Source organism: Biomphalaria glabrata, chromosome 14 (genome assembly GCF_947242115.1).
Source record: "Biomphalaria glabrata chromosome 14, xgBioGlab47.1, whole genome shotgun sequence".
Taxonomy (NCBI): domain Eukaryota; kingdom Metazoa; phylum Mollusca; class Gastropoda; family Planorbidae; genus Biomphalaria; species Biomphalaria glabrata.
Window position 1 is genome coordinate 36,423,999 of NC_074724.1, and position 24,637 is coordinate 36,448,635.

At 32.7% G+C, this 24,637-nt stretch overlaps 2 protein-coding genes across 17 annotated transcripts in view; one reads left to right on the plus strand and one right to left on the minus strand.

Annotated features, from left to right (window-relative positions):
- Positions 1–12,482, plus strand: part of LOC106061741 (kin of IRRE-like protein 1) — a 303,275-nt gene extending 290,793 nt beyond the window's left edge. For 4 of the 13 annotated variants that reach the window (XM_056009884.1, XM_056009883.1, XM_056009886.1 and 1 more), the window contains 9 exons: positions 581–692; positions 1,497–1,648; positions 2,067–2,333; positions 3,121–3,417; positions 3,526–3,648; positions 5,899–6,053; positions 6,649–6,777; positions 7,950–8,071; positions 8,915–12,482. In XM_056009884.1, coding sequence (XP_055865859.1) covers positions 581–692; positions 1,497–1,648; positions 2,067–2,333; positions 3,121–3,417; positions 3,526–3,648; positions 5,899–6,053; positions 6,649–6,777; positions 7,950–8,071; positions 8,915–9,056 — 1,499 coding nt within the window. In that variant the 3' untranslated portion in view covers positions 9,057–12,482. The remainder of the gene's footprint in view (positions 1–580; positions 693–1,496; positions 1,649–2,066; positions 2,334–3,120; positions 3,418–3,525; positions 3,649–5,898; positions 6,054–6,648; positions 6,778–7,949; positions 8,072–8,914) is intronic. The other 9 variants (XM_056009887.1, XM_056009891.1, XM_056009892.1 and 6 more) reach the window with 9 other exon arrangements.
- Positions 12,483–14,207: 1,725 nt separating this feature from the next.
- The window catches only part of LOC106062180 (myoblast growth factor receptor egl-15-like), a 60,905-nt gene continuing 50,475 nt past the window's right edge, over positions 14,208–24,637 (minus strand). For all 4 annotated transcript variants that reach the window (XM_056010487.1, XM_056010484.1, XM_056010486.1 and 1 more), the window contains 5 exons: positions 22,678–22,886; positions 22,160–22,273; positions 19,628–19,739; positions 18,836–18,932; positions 14,208–18,279 (listed from right to left, as the gene is read on the minus strand). In XM_056010487.1, the coding sequence (XP_055866462.1) occupies positions 18,108–18,279; positions 18,836–18,932; positions 19,628–19,739; positions 22,160–22,273; positions 22,678–22,886 (704 nt within the window). In that variant the 3' untranslated portion in view covers positions 14,208–18,107. The remainder of the gene's footprint in view (positions 18,280–18,835; positions 18,933–19,627; positions 19,740–22,159; positions 22,274–22,677; positions 22,887–24,637) is intronic.

Genomic DNA, 24,637 nt, shown 5'->3' on the forward strand with positions numbered 1-24,637 from the left:
ATATTTATATGCAATAATAAAAAGTGTATGTTTAAGTCTGGAGATAAAGTACAGTAGTTAATAAGGTTTCACATTAAAATAGTGGATAGAATATATGTTGTGTATTTTGGCTAGATATTTGTATGAGTAGTTTTCATTGAATTAGACACTGGAATTCTATGATAACTGTCACATTTCGATTATTAACAGAAAATGATCACATTTTTAGTTTACTTTAGGATCCAATTTATTGTAACAGAAGCTGTTTTATCTATGTTTTACCTATGTTTTATCTATGTTTTACCTATGTTTTATCTATGTTGAACTCATGTTTTATCTATGTTTTACCTATGTTTTACCTATGTTGAACCCATGTTTTATCTATGTTTTATCTATATTTTACCTATGTTTAACCCATGTTTTATCTATGTTTTATCTATGTTGAACCCATGTTTTATCTATGTTTTATCTATGTTTTACCTATGTTGAACCCATGTTTTATCTATGTTTTATCTATGTCTTAGTTTTCTCCTCTACCCTCTCTTGTACAGAATACAAAAAGCTTGAACAGTTTTGTAATTATTTCTATTTTGTATTCCAGTTCCTCCAATATTGAACATGACCTTGAATGTGACCTCCAGAAACATCCGGGAACACGATTACATCAAGTTTTGGTGTCAAGGCCAAGCCAACCCTAACAGTGTCACTTGGAAGTAAGGGAAATCTAGACAACTTTGTGATGTCTTTCATGTTTACTAAAGATGTCTCCATTGACCCCCAGTACAAAAAAAAAATGTAAAATGATCTATGGGATCATTCATTGAAAATGTTAGCTCTACGGTTTAACTTGGTAAGACAATATAACTACTTTACATCAGGGCTCAGCCTCAAGTGGAATGTTGACCACTTGTGGCTTCCTTTTGGCCTCACCCAAGCCTTGAGAAAAAAAATATACCACACTACTTTTGACTAATAATTTTTTTTTAAGAATAACTAACTAGTAATGTACTTAATTAATATAATAATTACTGGATGATACTTTATGATCATCAAACTTCATGTGAGTGAGGGGGGGCTTGAGAGATTTAAATGCTCTCTTCTCAAAGTGGTGGTGCACAATGCATGTTATGTCCTCAACAGGTAAAGAGTGTCTTCCAAGATTGAACACAAATTCTTTAACTATCATTTATTTTTTAGAGAATTTGCAGATAGTTTTTAAAATTTGACTGTACAGAACTTTTATGATGTACAAGTAAATGTTTAGCAGCATAAATTTTTTTTCCTACTAGCATAATGAGTAAACTAACTCTAAAATGATTGTAGCAAATTACTTATTGTTTCAAATATTGTTACAAACTTTCATGTGGACCTTGAAGTTTTTAATCATTTTCTGGCCCTCGAAGTCAAACAGGTTGCCGTACCCTGCACTATATAATGATGGATTAACCACTTTCAGTTTTAATTAACTAAACTCTTCTGAAGAATTCCCTCTATGTTTTTAATCTGTTGACTTGTAGATGGTACCTGGATGGAGAGATCATCCCTGGAGCAAACAGCAATGTGTATCATATTCATGCCATTACACCAGAGTACAACAAGAAGAAGTTGGCTTGTGAGGCCACCAACATTGTGGACAGTGTCAGACTGGAGAAACTTTTGATAGTCGAATGTAAGTGTGTCTAGATGTGTCTCATTCACATGTGTTTTCATTAATTGTTTTAAATCCAATCCAAAATGTGTCTCTTAAAATCTCATCTAACATGTGTCTTTTGAAATGTCATCTAACATGTGTCTTTTAAAATCTCATCTAACATGTGTCTTGACATTTTTTTATGGGACTTCTATGATTTAGTCAGATCTAAGCTCAGTATCTGTGGGATTGTGAAGTGATATTTGTAGAGTTGGAATTTCATGGTTCAAGTGCGCATTGAAAATTCACTTATTAAATTTCTCCATATTTTTACCACCTTTTTCTTCTTATAACTATTTGACCTTTGACCTAAGTCCTGCTACATAGGATACTGTGTCGTGCTGGCTCATGCTTATTTATTATTTGCAGACATAATCATTTAGTTTCAAATTTTCAGATGGACCAAGGATAACTGACATTACAGATGTCGTCGGTGCAGATCTTGGAGGCTCAGCAGAATTGCGCTGTACAGCAGATGGGAATCCAGAGCCTAGTGTCATTTGGCGGCGCAAGGACAGGGCAAACCTTTCCCACAGGACACTGTCCACTAAAAGTGTTTACCGTATTGAAGAAGTCAACACCCAGAGCTTTGGATTCTATGAGTGTATAGCATCAGTTATTAGCTTTCCAGAAGTTAGTAAGGAGACTTTACTTTGGAGAAATGGTAGGGGACTAGACATTGCACTGGAAAATTTTTGTTTCACTACATTTCTTAATTCTACATTTGTAAGTGTTCTTTAAGCTCATTTTGTTTTGTTTTGTTTTTTTCAATTTCTTTTTTCATTTTATGTTTTATATTTCTGTCACTAGATGATAGGGATCTATAGTTTCTTGTGTAAACCTAGTAGTAGATCCTTTCAAGTCAGAGAAACTAATTGATTTACACTTACAATCTTATCTTATCTTATACAGTACAGACGTTACTTCAAAAAAGAAGATGATTATGTCCTATGCGTCATGCATTTAGTCATGCATATTAACCAATGACTTAAATTCTGCCAAGTCCCTGGTTTTCCTGGCTAGCTCAGGCAACCCATTTTATGCTCTAATAGCACTAGGGAAGAAGGAGTATTTGTACAAATTTGTCCTAGCATAAGGGATGAGGATAGTCCAAAAGATAGTTGCATTACTTATGTCATTTATGTAGCTTGCAATGTTAAAAAGATTCCAATAAATACAATTGGAAATCAATATGACTAAAATAACTTTTTTCAACTGATCATATCAATACTAAAACCCTAACCCTAACAAGTCTTCTAAATATATATATTCCACCATCTTGTAACGTAATCATCTAATCATTGTTTACCATACTATTGACCATTTTTATCACATATACTAATACAAAAATAATTTCGCTAATACCAATGTCTCCAATTATGCTTTGGCAATTCCTAGTCTAGAACTATTGTGATAGTAATGAGCTTTCACTTCTTGTCTGTGTGTCACAGAGAAACCTGAAATGAAGAGTGTCAAGCAGCAGTCGGCTAGTGAAGGCGAGAAAGGGAAGCTGGAATGTCTGGCCAGGTCAATTCCCAAACCCATTTCTGTGATCTGGACCAAAGATGGGAGAGAGATCAACTATGCATTGTCTGGCAGGTTCTCTGTGGAAAAGAAAGATCTTGGTCAGCATGTTCAGAGTATTCTTCACATCCAGGTGGTGGAGTCTGGGGATTTTGGTTTGTACAACTGTACCATAGAGAATGATAAAGGAGTGTCTTCTGAGCAGGTGGAACTCATTGAAAAGCGTAAGTCTTCTTCAGAATAATAGGCTAAAACACTAAACCTTGTGGTAAAAAACTCAAAAGTGGTAAGTTTGGCCTGCTTTGATTGATGGACTCTACTGTTCTCCTCAGATGTGCTACCTATTACTTACATCATTATTGGCATCATTGGAGGTCTAGCCTTCATCTTTGTGACCGCTCTGGTCTGTGTTCTCTACAGGCGCTGCAAGAAAGAGGACCAAGGTAGTGTGTTAGGTGAGACTAGGGGAGTTAACCAAACTACCAGCTTGTGCTTTATTAACCTTTTATTGTCTACCCTGGTGACAAGACATGGGAACATTAACGTTTTCTATTATTATGCATTAATTGTTTTAAATACAAGTTTCAGTACTTAAAGGCTGAACAGAATCATGTTGACTATTGAAAGCGTGAACCACACTACCACAGATAAAATAGTGTTTATTTGCATTACCTTCAATCAAATTATTGTATGAAATTAGCTACAATGTTTAAAAAATTGTAGATCTTTTTCTTTCAGTTTCATGTGATGTAATGAAAGTACTTGACTAAGAAAGCTTTTAAGCTTCAACTTAATGGAATATTTTATTAACAAAATAATCAAATCTAAAATACCATCATTAGAAATACAATTCTTTTTGTAAGGAATATCTATTTTTTTTAATTCAGGATTTCTATTACAAAGGATTACTTCACATTTCTTGTCACAAATTTGCATCCCAAAACTACAAGATAATAATAGTTATAGTTTACCAAAGTTCTATAAATTAAATGCAAATCATATTATATTAATTATTAACTTCATAAAAGTATATATTATATTTACATATTTGGTGGAATGGAGTGTTGTAAATTGTAGACCTCGCAATTTTATTTTAAAAAATAATTTAGTGTTTAAAAATAGTGTGTGTTATATATTTTCACGCTATTGAAGAAGTCAAAAAAAAAACTTTTTGGATTTGTTTTATAGACCTGAACTAAACATTTTTTATTGATACTCTTATAATGTATAAATTATTATTGGTAATTAAAATCCAGTCTGAAGGGCTCACATAGCAGCCACAATAATCTAGCTATTGAATATTTCCTGACCCTTGACAAATTCCAGAGTTTATTGAGTCATTCATTTTAAAAAGCATGCATCCATTTTGTTTTGAAATTTTGAGCTGTTTCTGCACTATGTCTAAACTCAAACATATCCCAGTAGAACAGGGTTTTTTTTATTCTCTTGAATTTTTTTCCATCTGTTTCTCTAAGCAGTGCATGCTAATGTATGCACAGGTACACTAACAACTGCCTCCTACTTTGATCTCTGCCTGCTAATATATGCATGTATCTATCTAGACTTTTTTACTTGATTGACTGTACCGAAGCTATGCTGCTATTATTTAAATTGCAAGGTCATCATTTGAAAGAACATGTTTCATCATTACGAGTTGACATTCATTGTTTCAATGGTTTGATGAACTTAATCAAGTTAGGCCTAGAGCCTCAACATTGTCTCCCCTTGTGGGCATTCATTGGAGGTTTGACTTTACATCTTAGTAATAAAGTTTCAAAGTTGTTTCTTTTAATGTTCAGATGTTCCTTGAACATCTGAACAAATCCATGTTTTAATCTAGCTGATGATGCTGATTAAAATTGTCATCTCTACTTTAGTTTTTGGTTTTCTAAAAGTGTTTTCATTTGGTTTCTTCTTAGTATTTTGTATTTTTCTAAAGATTTTTTAGAAAATTTATTGCATATTTCTTCAAACTACAATTTAGTGGCTTATCATATTTGTACTTTACTTTTTATTCCCAGAGTGTCTCCAATTTTCGGGATTGTACTTAGGACGTTACTCTCATAGCATTTGACTTTATCTTATAGATTTTTGCTCAGAAACAAAGTTTTCATAGTAGGCCTAAGTTTTCCTTGTTTTAGTTGCAGTCATTTATGTTTTAGAGTTTTCTCTTGACCTATTAAGAAATCTTAGATCCTTTGATTTTTTGGATCATAAATTTGGGAGCATGTTGTTTTTAATAGGTCAGAGTTTTGAAGTTTACTAATTGATTTAGAAAAATCAAAAGGATGGAATTTATGTGCAATTTTGTTTTAGTGATTTGAAAAATCACCTTTCAAAGGTTAAATGCTGAAATTCATTTGAATTAGTTGGTGTGAATAAAGAACACTGCCATTTTTTTTTTTAAATATGTAGCTTCATAAGATGTGTCCTTATATTTGACTTGCAATTCTAATCACTTGAAAATGTGCATGATTGATATCAGTTGACATTCATGATGTTGTGCTCATCTCATTTTTTGTTTGTTTGGAATTGAATGAGTTTGAAGATTGTGCTCACATGAATGGGTGATGTCATTTGATCTGCCTGGATACGTTCATAACATCTCCATCCATCAAACTTTACAAACAACTTAAATGTCTGCATGCCGAACAAGTGTGTTTCTTTCTATTCTTGACCCTTCTCCTTGGAATTAAAAAACTCAGCCTCGCCTCCTCCTCCTGCCGCTACAGGTTCCTACACCGACACAGACAGCTCATCGGACAAGAAAAGGGAAAAAGCAGATTCACCAAACACCTTGATGGGGCAGCTTCGTCAGGAATACAGGTTCTCTGCTGACTATGACGACATGCCATACAAGGTAACCACCCTTTGATCAAGATATAACAGCCATTATATTTGTTTATATAAACATTCAGCTGCAACAGTTTTGTGGACACTTGTATGAAAGAGGTCCCCAGCAGATCAGCTATTTAAAAATGCTTTAAATGTATAGCATCTAAAAAAAAAGTGATAAAAGCACTTGTATGAGAAATAACTAAAGGGATATATGTATAGAGAGAGAGATCCCAAATATATATGTAATCCATAGATATTATATAAAACTATAAGGCACTTGATACTATGTCAAGCTAGTTTGTGTTGTTGTTTTTTTGCATTTATAAATAATTCTTAATTAATGTTGGTCATACCTGACAGTGTAGTACTTGATGTGTTTTACTTCTAGAAGTAGCCACTAGTTGATCTCATCTAAATCTACTTTATTGTTATATTGTGTCAAATTGAAACATATTTAATGGAAACGATCAGGTTTCTTTTAACAGTATAAGTTTGTATGCAATCTATCATTCATTCGTTTGTTTTTGTCTATTATGTTTGTGATGTCTATGAAACCAATCAGCCATACAATTTTTGATTCACAATTCTCACCCCCTCCCAATGTGCCTCGGATGTAGACGCTCACAACAATAACTCCCATCCTCCTTCATTTTGTTACTCAGACGGCCAATGAGGAAGGCAAAAGGGACAGTCACTCACTCCTTACATGGGCGACATGTAGAAAATGGAGACAGGTTTCATCTTCGGTCTCAAATCAAAATGCTTTTCTCCATTTTGTGGCTTTTTTTTTTTCACTCAATTCTAGTTTAGTTTTTTTTTTGTTGTTTTGTTTCTTTGCTTATAAGAAAAGTTCACATCCTTTGGTTTGTTCAGTTATCTTTTTAATTTGATAAGCAATGAATGCCAAAAGTTCAGTTTCACAAGATTCACATAGATGTGTACTTTACACTCACAGAGTAAACTTGTATGTGTTTGTGTGATCTCAAGAAACCTGCACTCTTCAATTCACATGTTCAATCTCTGCTTGAACTCTCAGACAATATTCACTGCCAAACTTCTTCAGTGTTCAATATTCAATGTGACACATTTTCAAGTGTTTTTATTTGCCCTGATGTTTGGTTTCATCCAATGTTTATATTTGGTTAATTTCCTCTCATTTAATTAGCTGAGTTGTTTCCCCTTAGTTACTTTTGTTTTGGTTGAACAAATTCCTGGTTCCTTCTTGATTTGACTTTTATCTGCAACGCTGCAGTTTATTTCATCTTCACAATTTATAAAGTTCAAACATTTGAGACAGTGACTTGTTATATAGATCCTATTACACATCTGTAAGGAATAATTATTTATTTTATACATAACATTGTTCTTTAAACACATATATCCTAGACACTTATTTATATATTTTTTATGTTTTAAACACTTTTTATTTTTGCTTTAAACAATGCCTATTGAATATGCTTTGAACTTTTATATATAAACGTTTAGAAACATTGTTATGAATATTAAATTAGTTGTTGGTTCCATGCAATAGATCTACTTCTTTTACATCTGCATTAAAAACTAGCAAAGTTTTTAGGTTGATTTCAAACACCTAGCTAGAAAGTCTCCTTGTGATATCATTAGATTTGTCTTTCAAAAAAACAACAGTGTAGAGTCAAAAACTCACTGTTTTTAGATATGAAATGTTATTAGCTGTAAATATTTATTTATTGTACATTTTTTAAACCTGGAATATTCTGTGGAGAGACAATCTTTTCCTTTTGCAATATATTAATGCTAAATTAAAGCATGTATACCATAAATGTCTGTCATATTTAATTGCACACCATTAATCAGCAAAACCTTTTCTTATGACGGAAACATTTATTTTTTGGACCTTTGACTCAAAATTGTTTCATTTCTCCTGTTTCCTTATTAGGACCAACAAACAAAGGGGAACAACAATGGATACGGTTTTATAGAGCCGTGTGAAACTTACTCAGATACTCAAATTTATGACGGGGACTATGTTCGTAGAGGGGAGGACCTGATCCCAGACAGGTGAGAGACATTGCTTTCATAGTTTTGACTTGACTATTTAGAGTGACTTGGTAAAAAGTTTGAAGTAGCAGCAGACTTGGTTTATCTTATCTTATCTTATCTTATCTTAAATAATACAGATGTTAGGGAAATTTATTAATTTAGAAAGTGATCAAGTCTGAGCTTATTGAAGTACTAACCATAAAGTTTTGATGAGAGATATTTGATGCAAACATTGGAAAATTGATATTAAACTAGAATTATTGCAAAATTTGAAGAAGAGAAGTCTGAACATTTTACTGTAGCTTTACTTTTTTTATTATTATTAATTTCTAGAAGTTAGAAAATTTCATTAAAAAAAATTTTATTTTTAAACATATTAGAGTTTGTTTTTTTAACTGACCCAAAATGGATATTGTCAAGGCTATAGTGGATCAAACATTTTTAGAGCCAGTGTTCTGTCTGAATTATCTTGTTCTTTTTGGCTGCAATGAGTTGGGGGTTTTTTAACGTTATTTTTTTTAAACCTAATGGTGTTCTAGGCAATTGCTTAGTTTTGTTAGCATTACCACCTGCAATATACTGTTATTGGAACTGGTCATTTGACCATACCATGTAAACTTTTTTTTTCTACTAGTCATCAAATGAGCTCATTACTTTAATAAGCACACTCAAAATAAATTTTAATTTGTAAATGATAGCAAATATGTGCAATGTTAAAACTTTACAGCCTTTTTGTTCAAATGCATAAATTTTAGTTTTTAAATCTCTTTTAAATGATTTAAAATAGATGCTGGTTATAAATAACAACTACAGTCTGCTAATTAGCATAAACTGTTCACCAATGCTGTAATCTCTCCTCAGACTTGACCCACTTTACAATACAGGGACTGGCTATAGTATGAGTAGTTTCAGGGGCAACTACTATGACACCACTCCACCGCCTACAATGACTAGATTAACTCCCCTGCATATGAGCAATACAAAACTGGCTACAGATGTATAGGTCAGGGGGATACACCAAACACATCAATTAGGAGGAACCTTTTAGTTTTTCATTGATTTCTGTTCAAATGTCAAATCAAATCACTGGAATTAAAGGTCAACATATGTACATAGATTATCTTATTTGTTTAGAATGTTTTCATTATCCCTGATATTTGTGTGCATCATTCATTCTTCTATAGCCTATTATAAAAATATAACATACACCATGTTTAGAAAGATATTTGAAATCAATGGCAATTAAGACCTTGACCTAAGGCAAATGAAAGTGAGATTTAAATGATTTCTAAGCTAGAGAGTGTCAGCTGATTGATAGTGTTTTTTAGTGCTAACAGAGAGTGTCAGCTGATTGATAGTGTTTTTTAGTGCTAACAGAGAGTGTCAGCTGATTTATATTGTTGTTTCGTGCTAAGGTCAGCCAGGTGTCTCTTCCTCCCACCAACATATTTTCTTGTTACTCAAGAACTCTTGCCTTCCTAAAGTTTTGAAACACCAGTGCAATCATCTTATCTTCTATTGGGTGCTGATCCTGTGTCCAATGTTAAGTCTAGCTTAACAAATATCTCTATGTCCTGCTTGTCATGCCTAATTTTCTCAGATACATCAATTGTAAGCTATCTATATTATTATTTGGTGTGATGTGATGCTGGTTGATATATTCTTAGTTTCATACTTTTAAATGTAAGTCAAAATGTTGTTTCTTTTATTCACTATCAATACAAAAAAATGTGTCCATTGAATGAACATTTGAGCAGATGTATCATTTTCTTGAACCCACCTTTAGTGTTATTTAAAGATTGCTTTTTCTAGACCCCATTAGAGACCTCTTGCCTCCTTCTCTCCCTCTACACCATGATGGACCCGCTACACCCCTCTTGTAATATCAGCACCTAGTTTTTATAACCTGTGTAACCAAGACACAACTCCCCGCCCCCTCTTCTACTCTACCAATGTGTCTTAAAATATTAGAGACAGTTTGTTGATCAGTTATCTCACTTTAGAACTTTTGCAATTTTATAAAATATATTCATGAAAAAAATATGTAATTTTAATGTAATTATGTCTAGATGTGTATGCATGTGTAAGATATGTGATATATGTATGTATGATGTGAACATGTATGTGGTATGTGGTTATTTATATGATTTATATGGAATTCAACTGTACGTGATATATTAATAAATGTATGTGATATATGCATATACAAGTGTAAGTACCTATGACATACATGAATATGATGGTTATTTTCATACAAAATCCTGAGTTTTCTAAACTTTGTTCATGTCAAAAATTTTTTTATGTATTTGTATGCATTTTATAAACTTCAATTAAATCTAGTGTGTGTGTGTGTGTTTTAGTCAATAATGTGATCTCCCCATTGATCAGCAGGTGGAGATGTGGAGAAACATTTGCTATGTTTGATGTAAGCTGTTCATTCATGAATGAACTTATTATTTATTTCTTATGTTTATATTCTATGATAAGATGTGAGATAGAATCAATACTCATTTCACAGAGTTATGAATGTCCTATCAATAACAATGGGACACTTGTTATAACAATACTTTGATTTCACAATTGTTTATTAGATCATTCAAACAGATTAACTCATGTTTCATTTTCATGTTTCATTTTTAGAAACTACCTTGAAGAATTCAAGTGGTAATTCTGTTTTCAAAATAAAAATGTAACCAGTTAGTAGCTAAGTAGTAGACAGTGGTTGCATGAAATGGGCACCTGCTTGTGACAATTGTGTGCAAGTAAAAAACTTTGTCTATTTGACTTGTATGCATTCAACTTAATGTGTAGACATTGAAATAATATAAAGTGGAACATGAACAAATGGTGATGTATTAGAATGTCAGCTCACAGTCTTTGTAGATATATATACATAGGATAGTGCTATATGCATCTGATATTTTGTTTCCTTTAATGTGTGGAGAGCATTTTGAACAAGTTCAGATTTCCTTTATTTAGATCCATGTGTGAGTGACTCAAGATTTGTTTCAACATTGTTGCTTGCTCTTGTTGTATATAATGAATGTATTTCCAACAAGCAATAAATAGAACTGGGGGTCAGGTTGTGATAAGAAAAGTGGATGATTTGTAATTTATTCAATCCGACATCATTTCTCATGTTTCTGGTGATACAACATTTTAAATCTGTGCTGGAAATAGCTGGTTATTTGTTTTGTCTTGTTTTTAAGTTTGGACCAGCATGTGTGGGTAATGATAAAGATTTGTGCACTCTGCACAGTCCACCAACAGTTGAAAACACCCTCAACCCACAAACAGTTCTTTAAGAAATAGTGTGTTTGTTTGTTTTTTTCATCAAGTGAACAGTTTCTTGTACCCTTGTTTTCTTTCATATGAAAATATAGTTTTGAATTTCAATTTTGTCATTAATGGAATTATTAGAGTTTGTCCATCGTGGTTAGATGATGACCAGCTTTTGTCATCCAGGGGGCTGAGGGCTTTGCACTGGAGTTTTTGTGGCTCTTCATGTGACTGTTGAGACCTATATGAGCCCCAAATGTTTGCCTGTACACTAGGCAGTTTCTTTTCATCACGCCAACAGTCCCTTTTACCATTTGTTTTCTTTCACATGGAAATGTAGTTTTGAATATAAATATTACAATGACATCTAGCTTTCTGTTTCAGCTGTCACAAAAAATCTTCCTGTAACATTGGCAAATTGTTACATTTTAATTTTATAATATAAGCTGTTTCTGTTAATTGGTTACCATGGCAACAGTATTTTTACAACTTTTTTTTCTCTATGAATTCTATGATGAGTGTGTGTGTGTGTGTGGGTTAGTCTCATTGATGTTATTTACAATACTTTATTTCCTGACCAAAAGTATCTCTAAGAGAGATGTCTAATAATGTCTAATTAAGTCAAAATACAAGTTCAGTAACTTAGAATAGAATCAATCATCTGTTTAGGAACATGTGCAATTAAATTTTAAAGAGTGAATTTCGTTTTATAAGTCTAATGCGGTCAGATGCAAAAATAAAAACTAAAATTATTTTTATCTTTTAGACATTCTTTAAAAAAAAAGTAATATAAAAATATTTTAAACCTAGTTTCAAGAGAAATGGAAAGATGAGGTATATATTTGACATATAAATCTAATAAAAATATAGATCGAAGATATTTCTATTTATAATATTATAGACCTTATCTACATACTGTTTCTGGATATTCAACTTCATTGTTCAAATGTCTTGTTTCTCTAATGGGGACTGAAAACTTGGATACTTTATACATTTTGTTGGTCAAGTTTTTGAATCTGACAGTAGTTAGAGCACTAAATTATTTTTTTGGAAATTCTATGTCATTAATAGTAATCACAAATGTCATGTCATAATGAATTCTGTGTTTCATACACCTGCCATAAAGTAATACATTTGTTTGAACTTATAACTGACTTGAGTTTAAATATTTGACCTATATTTTTGTTTAAATTAAACTTCTGTGGTTGTTTAGAGCAGTGGTCGCAAACTTCGGCTCTTAGACTCCTTGGTTGCAGCTCTTCCACTAAATGTTTAGTGCAGGCTCGGAATATTATTTATCAACTTGCTTTCTAAAAGACGGCTAAACATTTTAGAAATGGAAGCCAATAGAAAATAGACATTTTTCTAGAAAGCTACAAACACAGATAGTCGCTCTCAAACATGATCTCCAGCTCAGTAAACATGCTGCACTTGAGGGCTTCAATTTGACATGCAAATGTTATGGCACAATTAGGAAGTAATTATTTGCTTCGGAAATAAGGGAAGTTTTGACTTAGTGACTATGACGTGACTTTAAAACAAGCATAGAGTAAGTCAGAACAAAATGGAAGTTGACATAAACAGACGGCCTTCATGTTATTGTAGAAATAAGTAGCCTTTTATGAACGTAGCTGACATTCGATGGTTCCCTTCATTGTTATTAAACTTATTCGATATTCAGTATCAGTGTCGACTAACTTTTATTGATTTTTGGGCCTTTCAAAGGAATGTCCTTGTAAAGCTCAACAACAGTAGTCAAATAGTTCACCACTGGATCTCAGCACATTTTGAAATAAAAGGAAACATCAATGTTAAGTATGACGGAAGTTTTTCTCAGAAGTCTTAAAGGCTTGAAAAAAAGATGTTAGCCTTTTGCTATTGATATTGGTAGCTTTGAATATAGCTTCTTAATTTCTAAAAAAGTCCAATTTGTGCACAATTGTTCTGAAAGATTTGGTTAGGGAAAGATGTTTGAGTTTTTAATACCTAGAATAGTTTAATCCTGGCTCACATAATGAACAGGAGAAACTAGTGTTTGCTGTTATTTTCTTATTTAAGTATTAAAGTTCCCTTTTCAGACTTTGTAATCTATAGGGCAAATGATATAAGGGTCATCTGCTTCTGTGTCCCACGGTTAACAAGGGTGTCATTGGCCAGCACTACGGCCAACCGCCTTTACTTTTCCCCATAATGTCATTCAGAAGCCAATCTTTCACTTAGCCTTCTTTTCTTATTTGGGTGTAAATTTATGCAATCAAAGTTAAACTTATCTATAGTAGTCCCTTACTTTCTAAGAAAAGGCAAGGTCACTGTTCACATTAGTGGAGTTTTTGAAGTTTTTTGTAAGGATATCTTTTGTTCATATTATCTGTAAATATCTTAAATATTTCCGTCTAATAAAGGTTTTAAAAAATAGCTCTTTGAATCAACTTCAGTCTTCAACACTCAAATTTATTAGATTTGGCTCTTTTGGCTAACAATGTTGGTGACCACTGGTCAAGAGGATGTAATAATTATATTGTTAAACATGTGGACATCTTGAATTAACTAATTAAGGACAATACATTTTTACGTTGGCGTCAAAGTACATACAACTCAAGTGGTTTGAAACTCCCTGTCATGAAGGCTGATTTCTTTTTGAATGTTTGCACAAAAAATCTTTCTGATGCCCCTTGACATTCTGTCCTCCTCTTTTAGCGGATGACCACAGACAAGCCCCGAAGTAGTTACTGGACTTATGAAGCATAGAAACTGTACTTGAAAACAAGGCAATTTTTTTTTCTAAGAGGACAAAACGTTTAATGTTCAAGACATGACAATGTTTTTCAAACTAAAAAGTCAGTGTCAGAAGTAAATAGAACATTGACAGGTTCCAGAACACAAACAGTTAGTGAATTTAAAAAAAAAAAGTCTCAATAAAATACAAGAGGTGAGATTAAATTAACATCAAAATATTAGTATTGCACTTTTTTTTATTGTCACTGACACCTGAAAGTGTCACTAGCAAGATATATGTAGTGGAATATGTGGGCTGTTTTTATCTGAGTGTTTGGATTCACTATTCCACTATAACACCAAGACTATAAAATGAGTAAAAAAAAAAAAAAAAAGTATACAATACAGCAAGTATTTTGACTAAGACTGGTTTCATAGTGTGTTTAAAAGCTCAATTAACATTGAACATTATTATGTTAGAGAAGATAGTGTGGGTACAAAACAGCCAGTGAGTTAAATGATGAGAAAAAAAAAAAGCATGATGACAAATGAAGCCTGTATATAAACAGAGCAATACATATATACAGCTTTTAGTACTGGTTTATGGAAATCAAAGTACAGAAAATGAAAAACATTTTAAAAATCATATGATCCAGACCTGCAGTAATCTATTGAGAAATTTCCCTGGGGGGATGTTAACAATGACATCAGGTAATACAAAGTACATTATTACATCCCATGTCAGTAACAGAATTGGATAGATTTAGGAATAAAGATTTGAAAACCCAAACTCTTCTAAAATTCAATTTTAATGAGACTAAATAAATCAACCAAAGAAAAGTTGTCTGGGTAACTTAACAGAATAGACCAGCCTCTGTCTTGATATCCTGCTAAGAACAGCTGCTAATGGAAACAGTAGAGGAATATGGTAATGCGAACTGTCACAGGATGAAAGTCAAGAGACACATGATTATGGTGATATAAATCAATTATTGTCAATCTTATTTGTAAACAATGTACAGTTTCATTGAAGAATGTTTGTACTACAATAAATCCATCACTCCCTCCTCCTATAAGTAAGTATTGAAAGTTTAGAAATATGAATCTCAGAATACTGTTAATTTACCCAAACAAGAATTACCTGACCAGCCTAGTGAAATATGTATCTAGCCAATATAATGGCCAGGCCATGACAACTTTTTTTTAAAAGGTTAGGCTCATGTAAACAAGTCATACAATAAGTCATACAATTATATATGAATGTCTCAATGTTTCAAACATTCTTCAACCAAAAAATAACTCAAACATGTACGAATAGTTAAAAGCCAGTGCAGTAAAAAGAAATAGAATACATGTATAAATAGAGGCCTGTGCAGTATAAACAAATAATATATAACTGTTTGTGCAACCCGAAACTATTTAGCAAGCAATGAAAATATCTGTCCTATGAAGATGAAAGAAATGATAATATACAATATATAGAATATATACAAAAAGCCAAACATCACAAAAATGATGTGAGAAACACCTGATGATGAGAGATGGAATGAAGTTCAAGGCATTTGTCCTCCCAGAGAAGTGCAGAGAATGTTTCCATTCAATGAAATACAAACAGCTAGACAAACATGGATATGGGCTTTGGAAAAAGGTTATGAGCTTTTAGTAATTGCTTGGGGAGTGGGGGGGGGGGGGAGGAAATTTGTAATTTAAGAAAACATATTCAACTATAAATTTTTGTAAGTTAAATAAAAAAAAAACATTCTGAAAGAAAAAAAAAGGGAACAGGAGGATAATTATCTTTCATTCTGAAGCACCACCATTATTGGAACTGAAATAAACAGAAAATGTCATGACAGCTAAGTGAAGGAAAGAATGTAAACATTGAATATGATAGATACATAAATGAAACAATTCCAACTTGTTCATGTTTTGAATTAAAAAAAACAAAACAAATATCATTTATATGAATTTAAATCTGAAATAAAATGCTATACATAAATAAATAAACAGTTTTGTGCCATTACTAAATACATGAATACATAATTGTCACTATGAAAACACAAGACTCTCCAGTAACAGCTTTGACACATAAATAAGTGACAAGTAGTGTGTTTGTGTACTGTTGTAATTAACTTGGACTTAATAAATACATAACAATATTGCACTGAATCAGGCCTAGGATGGCCAGGCTTGTAAACATAGACTGTATACTTCTCATATAGGACCTATCCAGAAGGTGGGAACAGTAGAGGACATTTTCCTCACCCACTCTACAGACCCTAACCATAAGGGAGGGAAAACAGAAAAATAATATGTGAATAATCAGGTATATAGTCTAGTCTATAGATGTGCTACTTTATAATATTTCCAACTCTCTTCTCTGCTGTGAACTAATAGAGAATGATTATAGTTTAGCCATTTAATGATTTTTCAAAGAGGTCTATGTAAGAGTAAACCAACAATTGCTGTGCAGTTTGGCAAGTTTGAATTTTTTTTTTTTAAAGCAATCAGTCAAAAAAAGCTTTAAAGAAGCAAAGCACATATGCTATGTAAGTCTGAATTATTTTTTTAATTTTAAGTTTGCATTGTAAAAAAGACATTATGAGATCTGAAAGCAAATCTTTTTTCATGCTGTCTTTTTTGACACCTTTGCTCAATCTTAAATATTTGTTATCCTAAAAGTGAATTTATAAAGCTGTTTTGTTATTTAGCTCAGTTCTTATATTAAAAGTGCTTGAAGCGCATGTATTTAATATATTCACTTAATCATATTTTTTTTTAAAAACTTCGCAAACCTAAATGAAGTATTGTACAAACTCAATGTGTCTTGAAAAATATAAGTGCATAAATATGTCAATCCATGTTAAAAGAAGGATATTCTGAAAGTTTTATATATGCTTGGAGTTTACTTGTTTAGGGATTTTTTTAAAAATTGCCCCATATCCAAAATTCTACATATGTTTTCAAACTGACCTAGAGACTAAACTGCATTCATTTAGAAATAGACTACTAAAAGTTTAGAACCTGAGAGAATGATAGACTTGTCACAAGGAACACATTAAGACTATCATTAGATAAAACAGATGCTCCATTATGCTATCCAGAGAAAATCAACTAGAAAGCTTGAAACACTTAGGCCAGTTTGATATTTAAAAAAAAAGATAGCCAGAGCCTTCCATGTGATGGTCAGTGAAATTTTATAAGTTCAACAACAACAACAAAAAATAAAACTAAGAAAGATGCTCCCAGATTCATTTAGAAGCCAAATATGTAACTAAATTTAGAATCAAGGTGGAGCTGAGAGGCTTAATCTGCTTAACTACCTATCAAGAGGGCTCAATTTAGATACCAGACTAGAGTTGTGTTTGCTGAGTGCCTAAAGGCAGCATGGAAACCTTTTACCAGATTCCCCCTCACACCACTGTTACACAAAGTAGATTGAGATTGGACCACAGCGCACTAAGTATACTATAAACATGAAAGTTGTGCTATAAAACTAATTTAAAAATAAAATATAGTTTCTATTTTGAGAGGATTTAGAAGGCCTTACTTCTTTATTTAAAGACTATTCAAGTTCAAAATGTTTGATAGTTTCAAGTGTAAGATAATTAAGAAACTAACATGAAAAGAAGTATAATGATAAGACTAAAAAAGTTTGTCAAATTTAAAAACAAAACTCCCAAATGTTCAGGCAAGCACTTGAGCACTTAGCCATCCCATTCCAGTAGATGTATAAATTATTTGTTCACAGTGCTCGGTGAAGTGTACAAACAATAAAACAAGTTTCAAGTCAGTAACATGGTAGTGATTCATTCAATGCTCACCGAGGTACAACAATAATAAACAATAATGTCAAACAACAGACAAATATGAGTGTGATCATGTTTTGTGGAGAACTGACCATTGTCCAAAGAGCTTTGAAGTCTCCAATGTCTTATAATTTACATCTAGTTCAAAGTCTATGTCAGTTGAATGTTTTTATTGGCGGTTTGTAGAACTAGAATTACTGGTCAAAGTATAGAACTATATTCAATGTTCCGTGGTCAGTCCAAACTCTCTTTCAAAATACAGCACTGTCTGCTGTGTCCAATGAAAGGAGATGGTCAGGAAGGTTGCAGAAGTCAATGTGGACATCAGCATTAACCACTAGGTGGGACAGGACTTCAAGAATTTCTTGGTATGATGGACGCTCTTCAGGTATAGTATGCCAACATCTCAACAACAACTCATACCTAGAGAGAAACAGATGTGACAAATGTTATCATTGGACTTGGCTAGTTACAACACTGACACTGACATATCTTTCAAGTCATTAAAGTGTTAATAGATATCTTTTTATCTCTAACCTTTAAGTAAAAAGTTTTTATTTCTAGTGCCTGTAAGTGACATACATTTTAAAAGATGCTTTGAGATGATAAAAATAAATAAATCAGAAATTAACTTCATTAACTGAATGGGTATTTTTTAATGTCTAATAGTAAGTATCCCTTTCAGACCTGGCCATTTATAGTGCAGATGATATAAAAGTCATGTGTTTCTATTCACGACAGTTAATAAAGGTGTCATGTGGCCTTTACTTTACCCAACTAATGTCAGGATCCCGAAATCTTCACCAAGATCTGAACCTGAAACCCCTTAGTTCAGAAGCCAAGCACTTTACCACACAGCCACACACCCCTTTCTAATAAAAAGTAATTTATAATTTATTTAAAAATACAAATATTTAAGATGATAAAAGCATTGATGCTGCTGGTAAACTAGACTTATCAAAGTAATACTACAAATTACAATTCAGAACTGCAATGTTGAGGTTTGGGCATTCTGAAACCATTCTGTACACTTTCCACCACTTCATGAGGCCCCATGGTGGGGTAAGGTGTTGTACCTAATGGATGGAAAAACATTTAGACAAGTTAATTTGTTGTAATTTATTGCCTAAAAAAGAAGTTCTGTTACAAAAAAGTCTTTGACTCAAATATATTACATTTTATTGATAATGTCATAGAATGGAAAAAATCAGACAAGGCATCTCACTTATTATAATATGGAATGGTAAAGATGGGCTTACTTGGCCAGATTTTAAAAAGTTACTCATCTTTTGTATTATTTTTAAAAAAGACAGTTTGCTAATGTCAATGTATACATTAACAAAGAAAAAAAATCACAAACAGTAGAGTTAAAACGAACTAGTAGAATAAAAGTTTCAGGCTTTTATTTTTTTTTTTGCATACCTGATTAGCTTTTACTTTTGGTTTTAAAAACCAAAAATCTATCAGAACTCATTCCTTCATTAAAAGATCAACAAATTGATCATTACTTTTACTCGTATTTAGCTGACTGACAAATTTATAATGACTCTCAAGTAGTTAACAGACCAAAAAACTACCAAACTCATTATTCAGGCTGGCTGCCTGGTCATGTGTTATGCACACTGCACTGTTCTTCGGTTGTCTCGATGGTCTTGGGCTCATACCCTGCTTAGTGCCATACCCTGTCCTGTAGGTTTGGGCTAGGAAGTAGATTATCTTCAGCTCTGAAAGAAACAATTACATACTTGGTTCACATAGCAGACAGACTTACCAAAATGTAATATTTCCCAGAGCACAATGCCATAGGACCAGGTGTCAGTCTTCACATTGTAAACATGACTTTGTAGACTTTCTGGAGCAGTCCAACGAACTGGTACTGAGTTCTGAGGAGCATATACGTATACAAAATGAACTATTGCACAAGAAATACTATGTTGTATATCCTTACCTCACAAATTCCTAGGCTACTGTGAGATTCAAAGACTCACTGTTTAGCAGCCAAACTTTTTATACATCTCAGCCTTGGCCTCATATTTTATGAAGACTAAAAACTTACCGTGCAAAATAAGTAGGGGAAAGACAAATAGCCCATGATCTGCAATAACTTCTTTCACCATAGTCTGATCAACATGGAGTATAGTGCCATAGTAAGATACTGATCCACAGACTGGCCACAGTGTTTCATAGATCATAGAGGTGTCCAGGATCTAAAGAGTGATCACAATGTTTTCATAGATCATACAGGTGTCCTAGGTTCACAGAGTGACCAAAGTGTTTTCATAGACCACAGAGGTTTCCTGGGTCCACAGAATGGCCAGTTTTTTCATAGTCCAAAGGTATCCAAGGGCCCTTGATTTTTACATAACCCTCCACTTTTCCCAGTCAGCAGCTGTTCTAATCAGGATATCAAGAAAGAGGCTGTTCCATTCCTTCACTCTGTCCAGCCAGCATTTCTTTGTTTACCCATTGTTTTTGCTCTCTCAACCTAACCTTGAAGGATGAGTTATGACAGAGAGTCATGTCTTAGAATCTGACCAAACCAGCTAAGCCTTCATCTCTTAACTGTATTGAGGAGTTCCTCCTTTTTGTCAGCCAGAGTGTTGATTTATACATATTAATTTGTTTTCTTCTCCTAGTATCTGATGCCCAGGATTTGCCTGTAGTACTTAGTCTCAAAGGTTTGAAATCTTCTTTCAGCCTGTCTAACTAATGTCTAACTTTTACAACCAAATTGGACTACTAAGACCACTAGCTAACAATATAGTTTTAATTTTACTTGGAAGCTGATGTTACTATTCCATATTTTCCATAGTTTGCCAATGACAGCAGGTGCCAAGCTTATCTCTTTTATTGATCCTCCATCTCTTGTTATATTTGACCCTAGCTATTTACATGAGTCAACTTCTTCCTCATCTCTTGTTATGTATTTAAATGAGTCAACTTCTTCTCTCATCTCTTGTTATGTATTTAAATGAGTCAACTTCTTCTCTCATCTCTTGTTATGTATTTAAATGAGTCAGCTTCTTCTAATGTTTGGTCATTCAACTATATACAACATCTCAAACTACTTTCACCACAAACTAGTATTTTGATTTTATCAGCACTGATTTATTTCTATGCCAACTTTTTAGCATCCAGTTTTGAAGTAAGATCTCTCCAGTGATATATATGTTGGAGAACCAAAAATTGGAAATAGGTGGCCAGTTTAGGGTCATGTTAGGAATAAATCCTTCAAGAGTTTCCACCCTAACCTGCTTCAGAAATATGTTAAAAAGAGTTGGAGAGCGAATGCATCCTTGCTGCACTTCTATGGATGTCCTAAAGCTTTTTGGTTGTTCAGAAGTACTGAGCTATTTGCATTTGGTATAAGGCTTTGATAACATCAAATATGTTTTTATCTATGTTGAACTCCAATCCAATGCATGCCATCATGCAAAACCCAGTTAAAAGCTTTTTTTGAGGTTGTACTTAATAAGTAATTCTTAAACATGGTGAATTAAAATTTAAATAACCAATGAAGAGATTAGAAACAGAATTAATACAGCAATTGGATTCCATAAAAGATCTGCTAACCACTATCAAAAAACATAAACTCAAACTCTATGGCCACATCACAAGGTCCTCAGGATTGCAAAGACCTTCCTTTATGGAACAGTACCAGGAAAAATAAGAAGAGGAAGACAAAGGAAGTGATGGAAAGACATCAAAGAATGGACAGGGCTGTCAATGAATGAAATTCTATCCAAGGCAAGGGAGAGATAGAGGAATAGAGAAAGATGGTTGACAGATCTTAAATGGTGTCATAACAGTTCAACAGACTAAAGGATAGGTGAAGGTGAAGATTAATTAGAATTCGACAGGAGTGTCATGTTATCAAGATCAAAAGTGTACATTGCTGCTATGTAAATTTTTTCAGACCTCTAAAATCGGTTAACAGGTTCATGCATATTCTGGGCAGTTCATGTACTGCAAGCCTTCTTGACCCTAACTGTATAGATTTAACACAAATCTTTTACCAGATTGCTAGCTACAACTTCTGAACAGAAGGAGGGTTTTAAGGTCCAATATCAAACTATCCAGCCAAGTCAGAATATGTGAAGCAATCTTACAAGTGTAAGCAGGGAATGCTGAAGGTGTATTTCCCTTTAAAGTGCCATACCAATTAATTTAATAAGTAAGAAGAAAAATGCAAATATTTTACTTCGGACTCATATAATTAAAGTAATAAGTCTATACAACCTATATTCAAGACATAAAAGCAATACCAATGCTTTCATAATAGTAGACAAAAAAATCAACTTACTGATTCATACAAGTTTCTTTCTGTCACCTCATTAGGAAAACCAAATCCTGATAGTTTACAGAGTCCACCTTTAGCTACCAATATTTTGCAGGACCTGAGCCTATAGTAAATTAACTGAAACACAAAAGAACAATTGTTGTGTATTTCTAAGTCTAAGTAAGATTAGGTTGGTCTAAAATAAGATTAATTTGGTCTAAAATAAGATTAGTTTTATCTCCAAGTCAAATACATGATTAGTTAGTCTTTAATTCTAGAACATTTTATATTTTCCTTCAGATTTGAAAGTTATTATATCCTAGTTCAAACCTCCTCCAGGACGACAGGGGAAGGCAGTAGGCAGGATTTAAACCTGGGACAATCAGGACAACAGTCCAGAGTGATACCACAAAATCAAACAGCCATATATATAGTTGTTATATCTGAGTAATCCCAATTTAACAGAAGGTAAGAACTACACATTGGACTTCATACACATGGAAAATGGAAAACTAACAAATGTTAAATAATCCAATCTCTACCTTAAATTTTTCAAGGTGATCTAGGCCACTAGCAACCTGAGCAGCAAGAGCCAATAACTTCTGTGAGGTCAATGTCTGTTTCTTGCTCATAGTAACACTAGGCTTCTCTCCTCTACCAATCCTGACTTGCTGGTGTCCAGGCCCATGGCACTGTAAGAACTGTTGCAATGTTCCCTCACTGGCTAGTTCCATCATCATCAACCAAGGTTCTAGAGGTAAATACATGCTATGATATACTCTTATAAGACTAAAGTGGAACTGAAAAATGTATCACCATAGAAAATTGGATTCAAGTATTAATTATTAAATTTGTAACCACTTCACAGTGTTATATTTTAAAGAGTTTAAAATAAACTTATAGAGTTAATAGAGTTAAACTTTTTAACTTTTTAACAGACAAAAGAAAAATTTAACAAACCTGTAATTTTAAATAGTAAAAAATGTATTTAAAATCAGTAGGATTGTTTGATATTATCCTTAGAATAATAATCAAAATTCATATTTTTATGATACTCTGACTTGACCCTTACAGCAGTTATTCTTCTAATTGTCCTTGAATGAAAATTTCAGTTGGGGAAAGGAGGCCAAGAGAAGACAACTTAAAACCCTGATAAAGTTAAGTTTTTATCAATAGGAATACTTTAGTTTAGGTTTCAAAGTACATTTTGTAACAATTTTCAAGATTGAAAAACCTTATTGTCTTGACAGTAATCTTATCTTATCTTTTAACTCTTTCTCTCCTAACTGACGGTACCAACCTTGATTTGACCATTTAAATTAATTTTTGGTTTTATAAACTTTAATTTGGGTTATATAAAAAGAGCATGCATTCTTCTATAATTATATACCTACAATATCATTTCCTGTTATTGAAGTTTAATTGTAACAGGGTAGTGAAACACAAATGAACTAAATGAATAATTCCATCAGAAATTGGAAAATAATTACGGAGAGAAAGAGTTAAAATACATATGTTACTTCCAAAAAGAAGATGACTATGTTCTACGCATGTTCTTAGGTCAATCTAGTCATGTATGCTAATCAATGTCTTAAACTCTGCCAAGTCATTGGTTTTCCTGGCTAACTCAGGTAACCCATTTCATGTTCTAATTACAGCAGATTCATAGCCCCTTGACAAATAAAAGAAATTAGATTTAGCACTAGCTTTGATTAGCCATAACATTCACTTGGCTATCAAATGTTCTCATTTTCATTGTAATAGGAGATTACTTTCCTCATCTTTGATTCTATGCAATATTTTGATTTTCTTTACATAACTATTATCAATGATTATTAGTTACTAGATTCTTCTTCCAAGTCATAAAACTATTAAAACATTCCTTTGACAGAATAGATTCTGTTAAAAATTGAAACACACCATTGTCAACATTCTAATAAAATTACTAATACCCATCATTGGTAGAATAGCTTCCAAGTTTTTATTTATAAAAATGATTTATACATACATAGGAAAACTAGTTTCAAAAAAGTTTGATAAAATTATTTATACAAACCATTGGAAGTACAGATTTCAGTTATAAAATAAACTTATAGCTACAAACCACTGGCATTTTCAGCAATGGGATAGAATTATAGCTACATACCATTGGTAGTTTAGATTTCAGAAATTGTATCAAATTATAGCTACATAAAAGTGTCAGAATAGTTTTAGCAATCAGATAAAATGATAGCTACATACCATTAGCAGTATAGCTTTTTAGCAATCAGATAAAATGATAGCTATATACCATTAGCAGTATAGCTTTTTAGCAATGAGATAAAATTATATCAACATACCATTAGCAGTATAGTTTTTTAGCAATCAGATAAAATGATAGCTACATACCATTAGCAGTATAGCTTTTTAGCAATCAGATAAAATTATATCAACATACCATTAGCAGTATAGCTTTTTAGCAATCAGATAAAATGATAGCTACATACCATTAGCAGTATAGCT